The sequence below is a fragment of the Heptranchias perlo genome, chromosome 5, assembly GCF_035084215.1.
Source record: "Heptranchias perlo isolate sHepPer1 chromosome 5, sHepPer1.hap1, whole genome shotgun sequence".
Classification (NCBI taxonomy): Eukaryota; Metazoa; Chordata; class Chondrichthyes; order Hexanchiformes; family Hexanchidae; genus Heptranchias; species Heptranchias perlo.
Window position 1 is genome coordinate 128,912,019 of NC_090329.1, and position 21,107 is coordinate 128,933,125.

The following is a 21,107-nucleotide window of genomic DNA, read 5'->3' on the forward strand; positions in this document are numbered from 1 at the left end:
GTTCAAGAAGGCGGCTCACCACCACCTTCTCGAGGGCAATTAGGGATGGGCAATAAATGCTGGCCTTGCCAGCGATGCCCACATCCCATGAACGAATAAAAAAAAGAATGGCCTCCTTCTGTGCCGTAACTTTCTATGATACTATGATAAACAACAAGTCAGTGTGATGCTAAACTGGTTGTTCTGGTAATCATTAGTTAGTGTGGGGGCGGAGAGCAGGCAGCAGAGTTGGAAGGAGGGAGGTACTGGCTGTTTATACTTTAACCTCCCAGTCAAGGAGACAGATAAAGGGAGAGAGACGTAGGTTAGTTTCTTGGATTTCTGAGGGAGGGAGGGAGAGAGAGAGAGGCATGAGACGGTACAGGAAATAATCCTTTCACTTCCAACTACTCAGCTCTTCCAGTTAATGACAAAAGAGTTTGATTTCGGAGGTCTATCGACTGGGAAAAGGGAGAACCGATTGCAACTGTACTTCACGTATTCTGCTTCATTTCCAGGAGTGCTGTTGCCAGAGGGACGGACGGCCGAGAGTTTCTCCTGCCTCCTCCAAGGATGCACAGGGCAATGCGCAAGAGCCAACAGGCTTCACTCAAGAGAGTGGGGAGCCTCTCCAACCCCAAGAGTTTCAATGACCAGGACTACGGCTCCCTGCTGAAGATCTGCCTACAAAGGTGCTGCTGGTTTGAGGACCCAACCTTCCTCGCCGACTGGACGTCCATAGGAGACAGCAATGTCCAAACGGCACACTGGAAGAGACCCCATGTGAGTAGTGACTTTGGGGGCATTGTCCACCGCCCAGACTTTCCTCTAACTGTTGTCCACCGCCCAGACTTTCCTCTAACTGTTGACCACCCCCCAGACTTTCCTCTAACTGTTGACCACCGCCCAGACTTTCCTCTAACTGTTGACCACCGCCCAGACTTTCCTCTAACTGTTGACCACCCCCCAGACTTTCCTCTAACTGTTGACCACCGCCCAGACTTTCCTCTAACTGTTGTCCACCCCCCAGACTTTCCTCTAACTGTTGTCCACCGCCCAGACTTTCCTCTAACTGTTGTCCACCGCCCAGACTTTCCTCTAACTGTTGTCTACCCCCCAGACTTTCCTCTAACTGTTGACCACCCCCCAGACTTTCCTCCAACGGTTGTCCGCCGCCCAGACTTTCCTCTAACGGTTGTCCACCGCCCAGACTTTCCTCTAACTGTTGTCCACCGCCCAGACTTTCCTCTAACTGTTGTCCACCGCCCAGACTTTCCTCTAACTGTTGTCCACCCCCCAGACTTTCCTCTAACTGTTGTCCACCGCCCAGACTTTCCTCTAACTGTTGTCCACCGCCCAGACTTTCCTCTAACGGTTGTCCACCGCCCAGACTTTCCTCTAACTGTTGTCCACCGCCCAGACTTTCCTCTAACGGTTGTCCACCGCCCAGACTTTCCTCTAACTGTTGTCCACCGCCCAGACTTTCCTCTAACTGTTGACCACCGCCCAGACTTTCCTCTAACTGTTGTCTACCGCCCAGACTTTCCTCTAACTGTTGACCACCGCCCAGACTTTCCTCTAACTGTTGTCCACCGCCCAGACATTCCTCTAACTGTTGTCCACCGCCCAGACTTTCCTCTAACTGTTGACCACCGCCCAGACTTTCCTCCAACGGTTGTCCGCCGCCCAGACTTTCCTCTAACGGTTGTCCACCGCCCAGACTTTCCTCTAACTGTTGACCACCGCCCAGACTTTCCTCTAACTGTTGACCACCCCCCAGACTTTCCTCCAACGGTTGTCCACCGCCCAGACTTTCCTCTAACTGTTGTCCACCGCCCAGACTTTCCTCTAACTGTTGACCACCCCCCAGACTTTCCTCTAACTGTTGACCACCCCCCAGACTTTCCTCTAACTGTTGTCCACCGCCCAGACTTTCCTCTAACTGTTGTCCACCGCCCAGACTTTCCTCTAACTGTTGTCCACCGCCCAGACTTTCCTCTAACTGTTGTCCACCGCCCAGACTTTCCTCTAACGGTTGTCCACCGCCCAGACTTTCCTCTAACGGTTGACCACCGCCCAGACTTTCCTCTAACTGTTGTCCACCCCCCAGACTTTCCTCTAACTGTTGACCACCGCCCAGACTTTCCTCTAACTGTTGTCCACCGCCCAGACTTTCCTCTAACTGTTGTCCACCCCCCAGACTTTCCTCTAACTGTTGACCACCCCCCAGACTTTCCTCTAACTGTTGACCACCGCCCAGACTTTCCTCTAACTGTTGTCCACCGCCCAGACTTTCCTCTAACTGTTGTCTACCCCCCAGACTTTCCTCTAACTGTTGACCACCGCCCAGACTTTCCTCTAACGGTTGTCCACCGCCCAGACTTTCCTCTAACTGTTGTCCACCGCCCAGACTTTCCTCTAACTGTTGTCCACCGCCCAGACTTTCCTCTAACTGTTGTCCACCGCCCAGACTTTCCTCTAACTGTTGTCCACCCCCCAGACTTTCCTCTAACTGTTGTCCACCCCCCAGACTTTCCTCTAACTGTTGACCACCCCCCAGACTTTCCTCTAACTGTTGTCCACCCCCCAGACTTTCCTCTAACTGTTGTCCACCGCCCAGACTTTCCTCTAACTGTTGTCCACCCCCCAGACTTTCCTCTAACTGTTGTCCACCCCCCAGACTTTCCTCTAACTGTTGTCCACCCCCCAGACTTTCCTCTAACTGTTGACCACCCCCCAGACTTTCCTCTAACTGTTGTCCACCACCCAGACTTTCCTCTAACTGTTGTCCACCCCCCAGACTTTCCTCTAACTGTTGACCACCCCCCAGACTTTCCTCTAACTGTTGTCCACCCCCCAGACTTTCCTCTAACTGTTGTCCACCGCCCAGACTTTCCTCTAACTGTTGTCCACCCCCCAGACTTTCCTCTAACTGTTGTCCACCCCCCAGACTTTCCTCTAACTGTTGTCCACCCCCCAGACTTTCCTCTAACTGTTGTCCACCCCCCAGACTTTCCTCTAACTGTTGACCACCGCCCAGACTTTCCTCTAACTGTTGTCCACCACCCAGACTTTCCTCCAACGGTTGTCCACCGCCCAGACTTTCCTCTAACTGTTGACCACCGCCCAGACTTTCCTCTAACTGTTGACCACCCCCCAGACTTTCCTCTAACTGTTGTCCACCGCCCAGACTTTCCTCTAACTGTTGTCCACCCCCCAGACTTTCCTCTAACTGTTGTCCACCGCCCAGACTTTCCTCTAACTGTTGTCCACCCCCCAGACTTTCCTCTAACGGTTGTCCACCGCCCAGACTTTCCTCTAACTGTTGACCACCGCCCAGACTTTCCTCTAACTGTTGTCCACCGCCCAGACTTTCCTCTAACTGTTGACCACCCCCCAGACTTTCCTCTAACTGTTGTCCACCGCCCAGACTTTCCTCTAACTGTTGACCACCGCCCAGACTTTCCTCTAACGGTTGTCCACCGCCCAGACTTTCCTCTAACTGTTGACCACCGCCCAGACTTTCCTCTAACTGTTGTCCACCGCCCAGACTTTCCTCTAACGGTTGTCCACCGCCCAGACTTTCCTCTAACTGTTGTCTACCCCCCAGACTTTCCTCTAACTGTTGACCACCGCCCAGACTTTCCTCTAACTGTTGTCTACCCCCCAGACTTTCCTCTAACTGTTGACCACCGCCCAGACTTTCCTCTAACTGTTGTCTACCCCCCAGACTTTCCTCTAACTGTTGTCCACCGCCCAGACTTTCCTCTAACTGTTGTCCACCCCCCAGACTTTCCTCTAACTGTTGTCCACCGCCCAGACTTTCCTCTAACTGTTGTCTACCCCCCAGACTTTCCTCTAACTGTTGACCACCGCCCAGACTTTCCTCTAACTGTTGTCCACCGCCCAGACTTTCCTCTAACTGTTGACCACCCCCCAGACTTTCCTCTAACTGTTGTCCACCGCCCAGACTTTCCTCTAACTGTTGTCCACCGCCCAGACTTTCCTCTAACGGTTGTCCACCCCCCAGACTTTCCTCTAACTGTTGACCACCGCCCAGACTTTCCTCTAACTGTTGACCACCGCCCAGACTTTCCTCTAACTGTTGTCTACCCCCCAGACTTTCCTCTAACTGTTGTCTACCCCCCAGACTTTCCTCTAACTGTTGACCACCCCCCAGACTTTCCTCTAACTGTTGACCACCCCCCAGACTTTCCTCTAACTGTTGTCCACCGCCCAGACTTTCCTCTAACTGTTGACCACCGCCCAGACTTTCCTCTAACTGTTGACCACCGCCCAGACTTTCCTCTAACTGTTGTCCACCGCCCAGACTTTCCTCTAACTGTTGACCACCCCCCAGACTTTCCTCTAACTGTTGTCCACCGCCCAGACTTTCCTCTAACTGTTGTCTACCGCCCAGACTTTCCTCTAACTGTTGTCCACCGCCCAGACTTTCCTCTAACTGTTGTCCACCGCCCAGACTTTCCTCTAACTGTTGTCCACCGCCCAGACTTTCCTCTAACTGTTGACCACCGCCCAGACTTTCCTCTAACTGTTGTCCACCCCCCAGACTTTCCTCTAACTGTTGTCCACCCCCCAGACTTTCCTCTAACTGTTGTCCACCCCCCAGACTTTCCTCTAACTGTTGTCCACCGCCCAGACTTTCCTCTAACTGTTGACCACCCCCCAGACTTTCCTCTAACTGTTGACCACCGCCCAGACTTTCCTCTAACTGTTGTCTACCGCCCAGACTTTCCTCTAACTGTTGTCCACCGCCCAGACTTTCCTCTAACTGTTGACCACCCCCCAGACTTTCCTCCAACGGTTGTCCACCGCCCAGACTTTCCTCTAACTGTTGACCACCCCCCAGACTTTCCTCTAACTGTTGAACACCGCCCAGACTTTCCTCTAACTGTTGACCACCCCCCAGACTTTCCTCTAACTGTTGAACACCGCCCAGACTTTCCTCTAACTGTTGACCACCCCCCAGACTTTCCTCTAACTGTTGAACACCGCCCAGACTTTCCTCTAACTGTTGTCCACCGCCCAGACTTTCCTCTAACTGTTGACCACCCCCCAGACTTTCCTCCAACGGTTGTCCACCGCCCAGACTTTCCTCTAACTGTTGACCACCCCCCAGACTTTCCTCTAACTGTTGAACACCGCCCAGACTTTCCTCTAACTGTTGAACACCCCCCAGACTTTCCTCTAACTGTTGTCCACCGCCCAGACTTTCCTCTAACTGTTGACCACCGCCCAGACTTTCCTCTAACTGTTGACCACCCCCCAGACTTTCCTCTAACTGTTGACCACCCCCCAGACTTTCCTCTAACTGTTGACCACCGCCCAGACTTTCCTCTAACTGTTGACCACCCCCCAGACTTTCCTCTAACTGTTGACCACCGCCCAGACTTTCCTCTAACGGTTGTCCACCGCCCAGACTTTCCTCTAACGGTTGTCTACCCCCCAGACTTTCCTCTAACTGTTGACCACCCCCCAGACTTTCCTCCAACGGTTGTCCACCCCCCAGACTTTCCTCTAACTGTTGACCACCGCCCAGACTTTCCTCTAACTGTTGTCCACCGCCCAGACTTTCCTCTAACTGTTGTCCACCCCCCAGACTTTCCTCTAACTGTTGACCACCCCCCAGACTTTCCTCTAACTGTTGTCCACCCCCCAGACTTTCCTCTAACTGTTGTCCACCCCCCAGACTTTCCTCTAACTGTTGACCACCGCCCAGACTTTCCTCTAACTGTTGTCCACCGCCCAGACTTTCCTCTAACTGTTGACCACCGCCCAGACTTTCCTCCAACTGTTGACCACCACCCAGACTTTCCTCTAACTGTTGTCCACCGCCCAGACTTTCCTCTAACTGTTGACCACCGCCCAGACTTTCCTCCAACTGTTGACCACCACCCAGACTTTCCTCCAACTGTTGACCACCGCCCAGACTTTCCTCTAACTGTTGTCCACCGCCCAGACTTTCCTCTAACTGTTGACCACCGCCCAGACTTTCCTCCAACTGTTGACCACCACCCAGACTTTCCTCTAACTGTTGACCACCGCCCAGACTTTCCTCCAACTGTTGACCACCCCCCAGACTTTCCTCTAACTGTTGTCCACCCCCCAGACTTTCCTCTAACTGTTGACCACCGCCCAGACTTTCCTCTAACTGTTGTCCACCGCCCAGACTTTCCTCTAACTGTTGACCACCGCCCAGACTTTCCTCTAACTGTTGTCCACCGCCCAGACTTTCCTCTAACTGTTGTCCACCGCCCAGACTTTCCTCTAACTGTTGACCACCGCCCAGACTTTCCTCTAACTGTTGTCTACCCCCCAGACTTTCCTCTAACTGTTGTCCACCGCCCAGACTTTCCTCTAACTGTTGTCCACCGCCCAGACTTTCCTCTAACTGTTGTCCACCGCCCAGACTTTCCTCTAACTGTTGTCCACCGCCCAGACTTTCCTCTAACGGTTGTCCACCGCCCAGACTTTCCTCTAACTGTTGTCCACCCCCCAGACTTTCCTCTAACTGTTGTCCACCGCCCAGACTTTCCTCTAACTGTTGACCACCGCCCAGACTTTCCTCTAACGGTTGTCCACCGCCCAGACTTTCCTCTAACTGTTGACCACCGCCCAGACTTTCCTCTAACTGTTGACCACCGCCCAGACTTTCCTCTAACTGTTGTCCACTCCCCAGACTTTCCTCTAACTGTTGTCCACCGCCCAGACTTTCCTCTAACTGTTGACCACCGCCCAGACTTTCCTCTAACTGTTGTCCACCCCCCAGACTTTCCTCTAACTGTTGACCACCCCCCAGACTTTCCTCTAACTGTTGTCCACCCCCCAGACTTTCCTCTAACTGTTGACCACCGCCCAGACTTTCCTCTAACTGTTGTCCACCCCCCAGACTTTCCTCTAACTGTTGACCACCGCCCAGACTTTCCTCTAACTGTTGTCCACCCCCCAGACTTTCCTCTAACTGTTGACCACCCCCCAGACTTTCCTCTAACTGTTGTCCACCGCCCAGACTTTCCTCTAACTGTTGTCCACCGCCCAGACTTTCCTCTAACTGTTGACCACCGCCCAGACTTTCCTCTAACTGTTGACCACCGCCCAGACTTTCCTCTAACTGTTGACCACCGCCCAGACTTTCCTCTAACTGTTGACCACCGCCCAGACTTTCCTCTAACTGTTGTCCACCCCCCAGACTTTCCTCTAACTGTTGTCCACCCCCCAGACTTTCCTCTAACTGTTGTCCACCGCCCAGACTTTCCTCTAACTGTTGTCCACCCCCCAGACTTTCCTCTAACTGTTGACCACCCCCCAGACATTCCTCTAACTGTTGTCTACCGCCCAGACTTTCCTCTAACTGTTGACCACCCCCCAGACATTCCTCTAACTGTTGACCACCGCCCAGACTTTCCTCTAACTGTTGTCCACCCCCCAGACTTTCCTCTAACTGTTGTCCACCCCCCAGACTTTCCTCTAACTGTTGACCACCGCCCAGACTTTCCTCTAACTGTTGTCCACCCCCCAGACTTTCCTCTAACTGTTGACCACCGCCCAGACTTTCCTCTAACTGTTGTCCACCCCCCAGACTTTCCTCTAACGGTTGTCTACCCCCCAGACTTTCCTCTAACTGTTGTCCACCGCCCAGACTTTCCTCTAACTGTTGTCCACCGCCCAGACTTTCCTCTAACTGTTGACCACCCCCCAGACTTTCCTCTAACTGTTGACCACCCCCCAGACTTTCCTCTAACTGTTGTCCACCCCCCAGACTTTCCTCTAACTGTTGTCCACCGCCCAGACTTTCCTCTAACTGTTGTCCACCCCCCAGACTTTCCTCTAACTGTTGTCCACCGCCCAGACTTTCCTCTAACTGTTGACCACCGCCCAGACTTTCCTCTAACTGTTGTCCACCCCCCAGACTTTCCTCTAACTGTTGACCACCGCCCAGACTTTCCTCTAACTGTTGTCCACCGCCCAGACTTTCCTCTAACGGTTGTCTACCCCCCAGACTTTCCTCTAACTGTTGTCCACCCCCCAGACTTTCCTCTAACTGTTGTCCACCGCCCAGACTTTCCTCTAACTGTTGTCCACCCCCCAGACTTTCCTCTAACTGTTGTCCACCCCCCAGACTTTCCTCTAACTGTTGACCACCGCCCAGACTTTCCTCTAACTGTTGTCCACCCCCCAGACTTTCCTCTAACTGTTGACCACCGCCCAGACTTTCCTCTAACTGTTGACCACCGCCCAGACTTTCCTCTAACTGTTGACCACCGCCCAGACTTTCCTCTAACTGTTGTCCACCGCCCAGACTTTCCTCTAACGGTTGTCTACCCCCCAGACTTTCCTCTAACTGTTGACCACCGCCCAGACTTTCCTCTAACGGTTGTCCACCGCCCAGACTTTCCTCTAACTGTTGTCCACCCCCCAGACTTTCCTCTAACTGTTGTCCACCCCCCAGACTTTCCTCTAACTGTTGACCACCGCCCAGACTTTCCTCCAACTGTTGTCCACCCCCCAGACTTTCCTCTAACTGTTGTCCACCCCCCAGACTTTCCTCTAACTGTTGACCACCCCCCAGACTTTCCTCTAACTGTTGTCCACCCCCCAGACTTTCCTCTAACTGTTGACCACCCCCCAGACTTTCCTCTAACTGTTGTCCACCGCCCAGACTTTCCTCTAACTGTTGACCACCCCCCAGACTTTCCTCTAACTGTTGTCCACCGCCCAGACTTTCCTCTAACTGTTGTCCACCCCCCAGACTTTCCTCCAACGGTTGTCCACCGCCCAGACTTTCCTCTAACTGTTGTCCACCCCCCAGACTTTCCTCTAACTGTTGACCACCCCCCAGACTTTCCTCCAACGGTTGTCCACCGCCCAGACTTTCCTCTAACTGTTGTCCACCGCCCAGACTTTCCTCCAACGGTTGTCCACCGCCCAGACTTTCCTCTAACTGTTGTCCACCGCCCAGACTTTCCTCTAACTGTTGTCCACCGCCCAGACTTTCCTCTAACTGTTGACCACCGCCCAGACTTTCCTCTAACTGTTGACCACCGCCCAGACTTTCCTCTAACTGTTGTCCACCCCCCAGACTTTCCTCTAACTGTTGACCACCCCCCAGACTTTCCTCTAACTGTTGTCCACCCCCCAGACTTTCCTCTAACTGTTGACCACCGCCCAGACTTTCCTCTAACGGTTGTCCACCGCCCAGACTTTCCTCTAACTGTTGTCCACCCCCCAGACTTTCCTCTAACGGTTGTCCACCGCCCAGACTTTCCTCTAACTGTTGACCACCGCCCAGACTTTCCTCTAACTGTTGTCCACCCCCCAGACTTTCCTCTAACTGTTGTCCACCGCCCAGACTTTCCTCTAACTGTTGTCCACCGCCCAGACTTTCCTCTAACTGTTGTCCACCGCCCAGACTTTCCTCTAACTGTTGTCCACCGCCCAGACTTTCCTCTAACTGTTGTCCACCCCCCAGACTTTCCTCTAACTGTTGTCCACCCCCCAGACTTTCCTCTAACTGTTGTCCACCGCCCAGACTTTCCTCTAACTGTTGTCCACCGCCCAGACTTTCCTCTAACTGTTGTCCACCGCCCAGACTTTCCTCTAACTGTTGTCCACCGCCCAGACTTTCCTCTAACTGTTGTCCACCGCCCAGACTTTCCTCCAACGGTTGTCCACCGCCCAGACTTTCCTCTAACTGTTGTCCACCGCCCAGACTTTCCTCTAACTGTTGTCCACCGCCCAGACTTTCCTCTAACTGTTGTCCACCGCCCAGACTTTCCTCCAACGGTTGTCCACCCCCCAGACTTTCCTCTAACTGTTGTCCACCCCCCAGACTTTCCTCTAACTGTTGTCCACCCCCCAGACTTTCCTCTAACTGTTGACCACCGCCCAGACTTTCCTCTAACTGTTGACCACCGCCCAGACTTTCCTCTAACTGTTGTCCACCCCCCAGACTTTCCTCTAACTGTTGACCACCGCCCAGACTTTCCTCTAACTGTTGTCCACCGCCCAGACTTTCCTCTAACTGTTGTCCACCGCCCAGACTTTCCTCTAACTGTTGTCCACCCCCCAGACTTTCCTCTAACGGTTGTCCACCGTCCAGACTTTCCTCTAACTGTTGTCCACCCCCCAGACTTTCCTCTAACTGTTGACCACCCCCCAGACTTTCCTCTAACTGTTGTCTACCGCCCAGACTTTCCTCTAACTGTTGTCCACCGCCCAGACTTTCCTCTAACGGTTGTCTACCCCCCAGACTTTCCTCTAACTGTTGTCCACCGCCCAGACTTTCCTCTAACTGTTGTCCACCCCCCAGACTTTCCTCTAACTGTTGTCTACCGCCCAGACTTTCCTCTAACTGTTGTCCACCGCCCAGACTTTCCTCTAACTGTTGACCACCCCCCAGACTTTCCTCTAACTGTTGTCCACCCCCCAGACTTTCCTCTAACTGTTGTCCACCGCCCAGACTTTCCTCTAACTGTTGACCACCGCCCAGACTTTCCTCCAACTGTTGTCCACCGCCCAGACTTTCCTCTAACTGTTGTCCACCGCCCAGACTTTCCTCTAACTGTTGTCCACCGCCCAGACTTTCCTCTAACTGTTGTCCACCGCCCAGACTTTCCTCTAACTGTTGACCACCCCCCAGACTTTCCTCTAACTGTTGTCCACCGCCCAGACTTTCCTCTAACGGTTGTCCACCGCCCAGACTTTCCTCTAACTGTTGTCCACCGCCCAGACTTTCCTCTAACTGTTGACCACCGCCCAGACTTTCCTCTAACTGTTGTCTACCCCCCAGACTTTCCTCCAACGGTTGTCCACCGCCCAGACTTTCCTCTAACTGTTGTCCACCGCCCAGACTTTCCTCCAACGGTTGTCCACCGCCCAGACTTTCCTCTAACTGTTGTCCACCGCCCAGACTTTCCTCCAACGGTTGTCCACCGCCCAGACTTTCCTCCAACGGTTGTCCACCGCCCAGACTTTCCTCTAACGGTTGTCCACCGCCCAGACTTTCCTCTAACTGTTGTCCACCGCCCAGACTTTCCTCTAACTGTTGTCCACCCCCCAGACTTTCCTCTAACTGTTGTCTACCCCCCAGACTTTCCTCTAACTGTTGTCCACCGCCCAGACTTTCCTCTAACTGTTGTCTACCGCCCAGACTTTCCTCTAACTGTTGTCTACCGCCCAGACTTTCCTCTAACTGTTGTCCACCGCCCAGACTTTCCTCTAACTGTTGTCCACCGCCCAGACTTTCCTCTAACTGTTGACCACCGCCCAGACTTTCCTCTAACTGTTGACCACCGCCCAGACTTTCCTCTAACTGTTGTCCACCGCCCAGACTTTCCTCTAACTGTTGTCCACCGCCCAGACTTTCCTCTAACTGTTGTCCACCGCCCAGACTTTCCTCTAACTGTTGACCACCGCCCAGACTTTCCTCTAACTGTTGACCACCGCCCAGACTTTCCTCTAACTGTTGTCCACCCCCCAGACTTTCCTCTAACTGTTGACCACCGCCCAGACTTTCCTCTAACTGTTGACCACCGCCCAGACTTTCCTCTAACTGTTGTCCACCGCCCAGACTTTCCTCTAACTGTTGTCCACCGCCCAGACTTTCCTCTAACTGTTGTCCACCGCCCAGACTTTCCTCTAACTGTTGTCCACCCCCCAGACTTTCCTCTAACTGTTGTCCACCCCCCAGACTTTCCTCTAACTGTTGTCCACCGCCCAGACTTTCCTCTAACTGTTGTCCACCGCCCAGACTTTCCTCTAACTGTTGTCCACCGCCCAGACTTTCCTCTAACTGTTGTCCACCGCCCAGACTTTCCTCCAACGGTTGTCCACCGCCCAGACTTTCCTCTAACTGTTGTCCACCCCCCAGACTTTCCTCTAACTGTTGTCCACCGCCCAGACTTTCCTCTAACTGTTGTCCACCGCCCAGACTTTCCTCTAACTGTTGTCCACCGCCCAGACTTTCCTCTAACTGTTGTCCACCCCCCAGACTTTCCTCTAACTGTTGTCCACCCCCCAGACTTTCCTCTAACTGTTGTCCACCGCCCAGACTTTCCTCTAACTGTTGTCCACCCCCCAGACTTTCCTCTAACTGTTGACCACCGCCCAGACTTTCCTCTAACTGTTGTCCACCGCCCAGACTTTCCTCTAACTGTTGTCCACCCCCCAGACTTTCCTCTAACGGTTGTCCACCGTCCAGACTTTCCTCTAACTGTTGTCCACCCCCCAGACTTTCCTCTAACTGTTGACCACCCCCCAGACTTTCCTCTAACTGTTGTCTACCGCCCAGACTTTCCTCTAACTGTTGTCCACCGCCCAGACTTTCCTCTAACGGTTGTCTACCCCCCAGACTTTCCTCTAACTGTTGTCCACCGCCCAGACTTTCCTCTAACTGTTGTCCACCCCCCAGACTTTCCTCTAACTGTTGTCTACCGCCCAGACTTTCCTCTAACTGTTGTCCACCGCCCAGACTTTCCTCTAACTGTTGACCACCCCCCAGACTTTCCTCTAACTGTTGTCCACCCCCCAGACTTTCCTCTAACTGTTGTCCACCGCCCAGACTTTCCTCCAACTGTTGTCCACCGCCCAGACTTTCCTCTAACTGTTGTCCACCGCCCAGACTTTCCTCTAACTGTTGTCCACCGCCCAGACTTTCCTCTAACTGTTGTCCACCGCCCAGACTTTCCTCTAACTGTTGACCACCCCCCAGACTTTCCTCTAACTGTTGTCCACCGCCCAGACTTTCCTCTAACGGTTGTCCACCCCCCAGACTTTCCTCTAACTGTTGTCCACCGCCCAGACTTTCCTCTAACTGTTGTCCACCGCCCAGACTTTCCTCCAACGGTTGTCCACCGCCCAGACTTTCCTCTAACTGTTGTCCACCGCCCAGACTTTCCTCCAACGGTTGTCCACCGCCCAGACTTTCCTCTAACTGTTGTCCACCGCCCAGACTTTCCTCCAACGGTTGTCCACCGCCCAGACTTTCCTCCAACGGTTGTCCACCGCCCAGACTTTCCTCTAACGGTTGTCCACCGCCCAGACTTTCCTCTAACTGTTGTCCACCGCCCAGACTTTCCTCTAACTGTTGTCCACCGCCCAGACTTTCCTCTAACTGTTGTCCACCCCCCAGACTTTCCTCTAACTGTTGTCCACCGCCCAGACTTTCCTCCAACTGTTGTCCACCGCCCAGACTTTCCTCTAACTGTTGACCACCGCCCAGACTTTCCTCTAACTGTTGTCCACCCCCCAGACTTTCCTCTAACTGTTGTCTACCCCCCAGACTTTCCTCTAACTGTTGTCCACCGCCCAGACTTTCCTCTAACTGTTGTCTACCGCCCAGACTTTCCTCTAACTGTTGTCTACCGCCCAGACTTTCCTCTAACTGTTGTCCACCGCCCAGACTTTCCTCTAACTGTTGTCCACCGCCCAGACTTTCCTCTAACTGTTGACCACCGCCCAGACTTTCCTCTAACTGTTGACCACCGCCCAGACTTTCCTCTAACTGTTGTCCACCGCCCAGACTTTCCTCTAACTGTTGTCCACCGCCCAGACTTTCCTCTAACTGTTGTCCACCGCCCAGACTTTCCTCTAACTGTTGTCCACCCCCCAGACTTTCCTCTAACTGTTGACCACCGCCCAGACTTTCCTCTAACTGTTGACCACCGCCCAGACTTTCCTCTAACTGTTGTCCACCCCCCAGACTTTCCTCTAACTGTTGACCACCGCCCAGACTTTCCTCTAACTGTTGACCACCGCCCAGACTTTCCTCTAACTGTTGTCCACCGCCCAGACTTTCCTCTAACTGTTGTCCACCCCCCAGACTTTCCTCTAACTGTTGTCCACCGCCCAGACTTTCCTCTAACTGTTGACCACCGCCCAGACTTTCCTCTAACTGTTGTCCACCCCCCAGACTTTCCTCTAACTGTTGTCCACCCCCCAGACTTTCCTCTAACTGTTGACCACCCCCCAGACTTTCCTCTAACTGTTGACCACCCCCCAGACTTTCCTCTAACTGTTGTCCACCCCCCAGACTTTCCTCTAACGGTTGACCACCGCCCAGACTTTCCTCTAACTGTTGTCCACCCCCCAGACTTTCCTCTAACTGTTGTCTACCGCCCAGACTTTCCTCTAACTGTTGTCTACCGCCCAGACTTTCCTCTAACTGTTGTCTACCGCCCAGACTTTCCTCTAACTGTTGTCTACCCCCCAGACTTTCCTCTAACTGTTGACCATTGCCCAGGAGAGTCAACATGGTTTTATGAAGGGGAAATCATGTCTGACAAATTTATTAGAGTTCTTTGAGGAAGTAACGGGCAGGGTGGATAAAGGGGAACCAATGAATGCAGTATATTTGGATTTCCAAAAGGCATTCGATAAGGTGCCACATAAAAGATTACTGCACAAGATAAGAGCTCATGGTGTTGGGGGTAATATACTGGCATGGATAGAGGATTGGCTAACTAACAGAAAACAAAGAGTCGGGATAAAAGGGTCATTTTCAAAACGGCAATCTGTAACTAGTGGGGTGCCGCAGGGCTCAGTGCTGGGGCCTCAACTATTTACAATATATATCAATGACTTGGATGAAGGAACAGGGTGTCTTGTGGCCAAATTTGCTGATGATACAAAGATAGGTGGAAAAGCAAGTTGCGATGAGGACACAAAGTGTCTGCAAAGGGATATTGACAGGTTAAGCGAATCGGTAAAAATTTGGCAGATGGAATATAATGTGGGAAAATGTGAAGTCATCCACTTTGGGAAGAAAAATAAAAAAGCAAAATATTATTTGAATGGAGAAATACTACAAAACAGTTGCGGTACAGAGGGATCTGGGTGTCCTCGTACATGAAACACAAAAAGTCAACATACAGGTGCAGCAGGTAATCCGGAAGGCAAACGGAATATTGGCCTTTATTTCTAGGGGAATTTTTGCCGATTCGCTTAACCTGTCAATATCCCTTTGCAGACACTTTGCGTCCTCTTCGCAGCTTGCTTTTCCACCTATCTTTGTATCATCAGCAAATTTGGCCACAAGACACCCTGTTCCTTCATCCAAGTCATTGATATATATTGTAAATAGTTGAGGCCCCAGCACTGAGCCCTGCGGCACCCCACTAGTTACAGATTGACATTTTGAAAATGACCCTTTTATCCCGACTCTTTGTTTTCTGTTAGTTAGCCAATCCTCTATCCATGCCAGTATATTACCCCCAACACCATGAGCTCTTATCTTGTGCAGTAATCTTTTATGTGGCACCTTATCGAATGGCTTTTGGAAATCCAAATATACTGCATCCATTGGTTCCCCTTTATCCACCCTGCCCATTACTTCCCCAAAGAACTCTAATAAATTTGTCAGACACGATTTCCCCTTCATAAAACCACATTGACTCTCCTTGATTGTATTATGAGTCTCCAAATGTCCTGTTACTACTTCCTTAATAATGGATTCTAGCATTTTCCCAATGACAGATGTTAGGCTAACTGGTCTATAGTTACCTGCTTTCTGTCTCACTCCCTTATTGAATAGGGGTGTTACGTTTGCGGTTTTCCAATCCGCTGGGACCTTTCCAGAATCTAGTGAATTCTGGAAGATTATTAATATGGCAGCATGGGTAGGAAGTTGGCTAAACAGATAGTCGTGGTTAATGGGTGTTTTTTGGACAGGAGGGATGTAAAGAGTGGTCTCCCCAGGGGGTCTGTGTTGGAGCCATTGCTCTTCTCAATACATAAACGATCTGGACTCGGGGATGGGGCACAATATCAAAATTGGCAGATGACACAAAAATAGAAGTGTTAACTATGAAGAGGACTGTAAGTTACTTCAGGAGGACATAGAATGAGGTTATAGAGGCTTTAGTTATGAGGAGAGACTAGAGAAACTGGGGCCCTTTTCATTACAGTGAAGGCTAAGAGAAGATCTGATCTGTGTACAGTTCTGGTCACCCTATTATAGAAAGGATATTATTAAACTAGAAAGAATGCAGAAAAGATTTACTCGGATGCTACCGGGACTTGATGGTTTGACTTATAGGGAGGGGTCAGATAGACTGGGACTTTTTTCCCTGGAGAGTAGGATGTTTAGGGGTGATCTTATAGAAGTCTATAAAATAATGAGGGGCATAGATAAGGTAGATAGTCAAAATCTTTTCCCAAAGGTAGGGGAGTCTATAACAAGGGGGCATAGATTTAAGGTGAGAGGGGAGAGATACAAAAGGGTCCAGAGGGGCAATTTTTTCACTCAAAGGGTGGTGAGTGTCTGGAACGAGCTGCCAGAGGCAGTAGTAGAGGCGGGTACAATTTTGTCTTTTAAAAAGTATTTGGACAGTTACATGGATAAGATGGGTATAGAGGGATATGGGCCAAGTGCAGGCAATTGGGACTAGCTTAGTGGTATAAACTGGGCGACATGGACATGTTGGGCCGAAGGGCCTGTTTCCATGTTGTAAACTTCTCTGATTCTATGATTCTAAGATGTTCAAAAGAGGTTTTGATGAGATAAAGAGGGAAAAACTGTTTCCACTTGTCAATGAGTTGGTAAATTTAAGATCACCAATAGAACAAAGGGAATGGTTAAGAGGATTGTTCTGTTCCCATTCTTAACTCACTCACTCCACCTTGCAGAGTGATCCAAGTATTAAATGCTCCACATTTTTCCAACTTGCTTTGTATTTACTGGGTGCCCGTGTCAGGTTCCACGTTGAGACAACGGCCCAGGTTTAGAAACATGCTTGATTTCGGTTTGAGGTGTAACTTTACCCTTTTGCTTTTGTTGAGATCAAATTGCTGTTTGAATAACTTGCAAAAAAAAAATGATTCTCCCGCTGGGAAGTAACCGCTTGGGGAATGGTGGAATTCTTTGCTCCTGTTGTGCTGTTTCCTGATGCGGTACTGACGGTTTACCGGATTTTAATTTCCGTTTCTGAACTGAGGCTAAGCTAATAGAATCCAGAGACGCTGGGATATTCTGGTAGATCGAGGTCTCTGGGTATAGAATACAATAAGAAACAAATCTTCATTATAAACAACTGAGTTTCAGAGAAACAACAACTTGCATTTATATAGCATCTTTATATCGTAGTAAAACGTCCCAAGGTGCGTCACAGGAGCGTTATCAAACAAAATTTGACACCGAGTCACGTAAGAAGATATTAGGTCACGTGACCAACGGTTTTAAGGATCATCTTAAAGGAGGAGATAGAGGTAGAGAGACAAAGAGGTTTAGGGAGGGATTTCCAGAGTTTAGGGCCTAGGCAGCTGAAGGCACGGCCGCCAATGGAGAAGCGAAGGAAGTGGGGGATGCGCAAGAGGCCAGAATTGGAGCAAGCCAGAGATTTCAGAGGGTTGTAGGGCTGGAGGAGGTTCAATGTCGAGAGAGGGAGGGGTGAGGCCACGGAGGAAAAAAAAACAGGAAAAAGAAAAGACCACAGAAAGCTGCTGGATTAAACCCCAACTGGTTCACAAACGCCCATCAGGGAAGGGAACACCCTGCCCCTCCCCAGTCTGGGCCTACTCGCGACTCCAACTGTCGCTTAAGCCGGGATATCATCCTCGGAACTGCTCCCGCTCTGTCACTTTTTCGAAAGTGCAGGGGAAATCCCCGTTTCCGATGGTAAATGGGGTCTCCACCACACTTGCGCCAAAGTTATGGCGGAGGAGTGGGGGCATTTCCGAGGAAATTCCCAGCCTAAGTGTCCTCAGGGCAGTTTGGGATAGACAATAACTGCGGCCTTGTCAATGTCACCCACATCCCACAAACAGATGAATGAAGAAACCAAAACACCCACACTGGGCATCCTGGCAATAACTTTCTCGTTACTAGAGTTTCAAGATGTGTACTGAAATAATACAATGACCGTATTTTTGACAAAATGATTTAATGCCCAACAATGAATCAGCAGCGTAAGGAACAATAGCAAACCCAAACTGTTTGACTTCAGAAACAAATGACAATGTCATTAATAAGGAGGGGCAAATCCCAGCTACTTTGGGTCAAATCAAATCTATATGTGCACGGTAGCAAAGTGATTGTGTTACTGGACTAATAATCCAGAGAACGTGAGTTTAAATCCCATCAGTTTGACAATTTGAATTCAGTTTTAAAAACAATCTGGAAATAAAAAGTTGGTATTGGTAAAAGTGACCATGAAGCTGTTGGATTGTGTCCTTCAGGGAAGGAAACCTGTCGTCCTCACCCGGTCTGGGCCTATATGTGACTCCAGTCCCCACACCAACGTGGTTGACTCTTAACTGCCCTCTGAAGTGGCCTAACAAGTCACTCAGTTGTATCAAACTGCTATTCAATGGTTCAAGAAGGCCCACCACCACCTTCTTGGAGCAAGTAGGGATGAGCAATAAATGCCGGCCTTGGCAGTGACGCCCACATCTCATCAATTAATAATAAAAACATTAATTTAAAAAAATGCTTGTCTTTTGGAAGTCAATGAATTGCAGACAATTTACATGGACACCGAGTAATAAATCGTCATAGGAACAGGAGTAGGCCATTCAGCCCCTCGAGCCTGCTCCACCATTCAATTAGATCATGGCTGATCTGTATCTTAACTCCATCTACCCGCCTTGGCTCTGTAACCCTTAATACCCTTACCTACAAAAATCTATCAATCTCAGTTTTCAAATTTTCAATTGACCCCCAGTCTCAGCTTTTTCGAGGAAGAGAGTTCCAGATTTCCACTGCCTTTTTTGTGTAGAAGTGCTTTCTGACATCACCCCTGAATGGCCTAGCTCTAATTTTAAGGGTATTCCCCCTTGTTCTGGACTCTCCCACCAGAGGAAATAGTTTCTTTCTATCTAACCTATCAAATGCATTAATCATCTTAAACACCTCAATTAGATCACCCCTTAATCTTCTATATTTAAGGGAATACAAGCCTAGTCTATGCAACCTGGCCTCATAATTTAACCCTTTTAGCCCTGGTATCATTCTGGTCAATCTGCGCTGCACCCCCTCCAAGGCCAATCTATCCTTCCTGAGGTGCGGTGCCCAGAACTGAACACAGTCTCCAGATGGGGTCTAACCAGAGCTTTATATAACAGTAATATAACTTCCTCCCCTTTGTATTCCAGCCCCCTTGAGATAAAGATTCCATTTGCATTTTAAATTATTTTTTGTAACTGTCCACTAGCTTTTAGTGATTTCTGTACTTGGACCTCAATCTCTCTGCTCCTCCACAGTTTTTAGCTTCTCACCATTTAGAAAATACTCCGATCTTTCTTCGGTCCAAAGTGGATGACCTCACACTTTCCCACATTGAACTCCATCTGCCACAGTTTTGCCCACTCACCTAATCTATCAATGTCCCTTTGCAACTTTCTGCTCCCAACTACACTATTTATTGTGCCACCTAACTCAGTGTCGTCAGCAAACTTGGATATACGGCTCTCTATTCCTTCATCTAAGTCATTAATAAATATAGTGAAAAGCTGGGGCCCCAGTACAGATCCCTGGGGGACACCGCTAGTCACATCCTGCCAATTGGAGTACATATCCATTATGCCTACTCTCAGTCTCCTACCTCCTAACCAATTCCCTATTCATGTCAATAGGTTGGCTCCAATTCCGTATTTGTTAACAGTCTGTTAAGTGAAACCTTACTGATTGCTTTCTGGAAATCCATATAAATAACATCCGTTGACACTCCGTTATCTACCACGTTAGTTACCTCCTCAAAAAATGCAACTAGGTTAGTTAGACATGACTTACCCTTTACAAATCCATGCTGGCTCATGTTGACAGAACTGAGACAAGACGGCTCCAATACTTTGGGGGTGTTCAACGAATGGCCACAGATAGATTCCCTCTAGGTGAAATGAACACTTGCGTTGGTGGCACTGGAAGGGTGCAATTGTTTTTGATTGATTTCATTCTCGGGATGTGGGTGTCACTGGCAAGGCCGGCATTTATTACCCATCCCTAGTTGCCCTGAGAAGGTGATGGTGGGTCTTCTCCAACTGAATGGCTTGCTAGGCCATTTCAGAGGGCAGTTAAGAGTCAACCATGTTGTTGTGGGGACTGGAGTCACATATAGGCCCAGACCGGGTAAGGATGGCAGGTTTCCTTCCTTAAAGGGCATTAATGAACCAGTTGGGTTTTATGACAATCTGACAGCTTCATGGTCACTTTTTACTGAATTCAAATTCTCAGACTCCCAAGGGGGGATTTGAACTCATGTTCTCCAGATTATTAGTCCAGGCCCTTGGATTACTAGAGTCCAGTAACATAACCATATATTTGGGCCGCCCCAATTTTTAAAAAAAAAGTTATTGCGGCCGTGGAAAAGGTGCAATGCAGATTGACTGAGGATGAGAGTTTATAGGTGTGACGCCGAACTTGTCTCAGAGGTGGTGATGAACTCTACAGGTGAACTTCTGTTCACCAGGGCCAAAGATCCAGACAACAGCTGCCCGGAACAAAAAGTGAAATCAAACCATCAACATTAGTGAATTTATCACTGAAAATGGGCCTGAAGTAAAGTGAACTGTTTTTTTTTCTAATTGTAGGTGGATTATGATGAGGGATTGCAATGTGTCAGGGAGAGTTGTCTGGAAACATAGGAACAGGAGGAGGCCATTCAGCCCCTGGCGCCTGTTCTGCCATTCAATTAGATCATGGCTGATCTGTTTTCATAACAGGATTCCCAGATCCTGGGAGATCCTTGAAATTGCCAGACTTCTACCCATCAGCTGGCACTGATTTATGGAATTTAGAATAAAGTGGGGGTTAATATTGGCGGGTGGGGGGCTGTCTCTGGATACATGTCAATATTAGGAGGGGATCTTTGGGAGCGTGTCGATAGTGGCATATGGTCTCTGGGAGCATATCAATATTCACAGGGGATGTGCCAATATTGGCAGGGGTCTCCCACACCAGAACAGTTTGAAAGCCGTTGGAGTAAGCCATCCTCACCATGTCTGTTGATTTGTGTGACTTTGATTCCTGAATCCGAGACCCTTCAGTCTACATCCCAAGTTCAGTCATACTCGGATTTTTGGGTGTTGCTTCTCACCCATCCATGGCGTTGACCTCTGAGAGTATAATCTTCTGAAGAACCAGTTCCCTTCATTTCACAAAATACTGATGCAATATG

General features: G+C 50.1%; 1 protein-coding gene across 1 annotated transcript in view; it reads left to right on the plus strand.

Moving 5' to 3' along the window:
• The first annotated feature begins 242 nt into the window (after positions 1 to 242).
• Positions 243 to 21,107, plus strand: part of LOC137322206 (calpain-14-like) — a 110,367-nt gene continuing 89,502 nt past the window's right edge. Inside the window, exons 1-2 of the mRNA XM_067985321.1 lie at positions 243 to 304; positions 498 to 762. Of these exons, the coding sequence (XP_067841422.1) occupies positions 553 to 762 (210 nt within the window). The 5' untranslated portion in view covers positions 243 to 304; positions 498 to 552. The remainder of the gene's footprint in view (positions 305 to 497; positions 763 to 21,107) is intronic.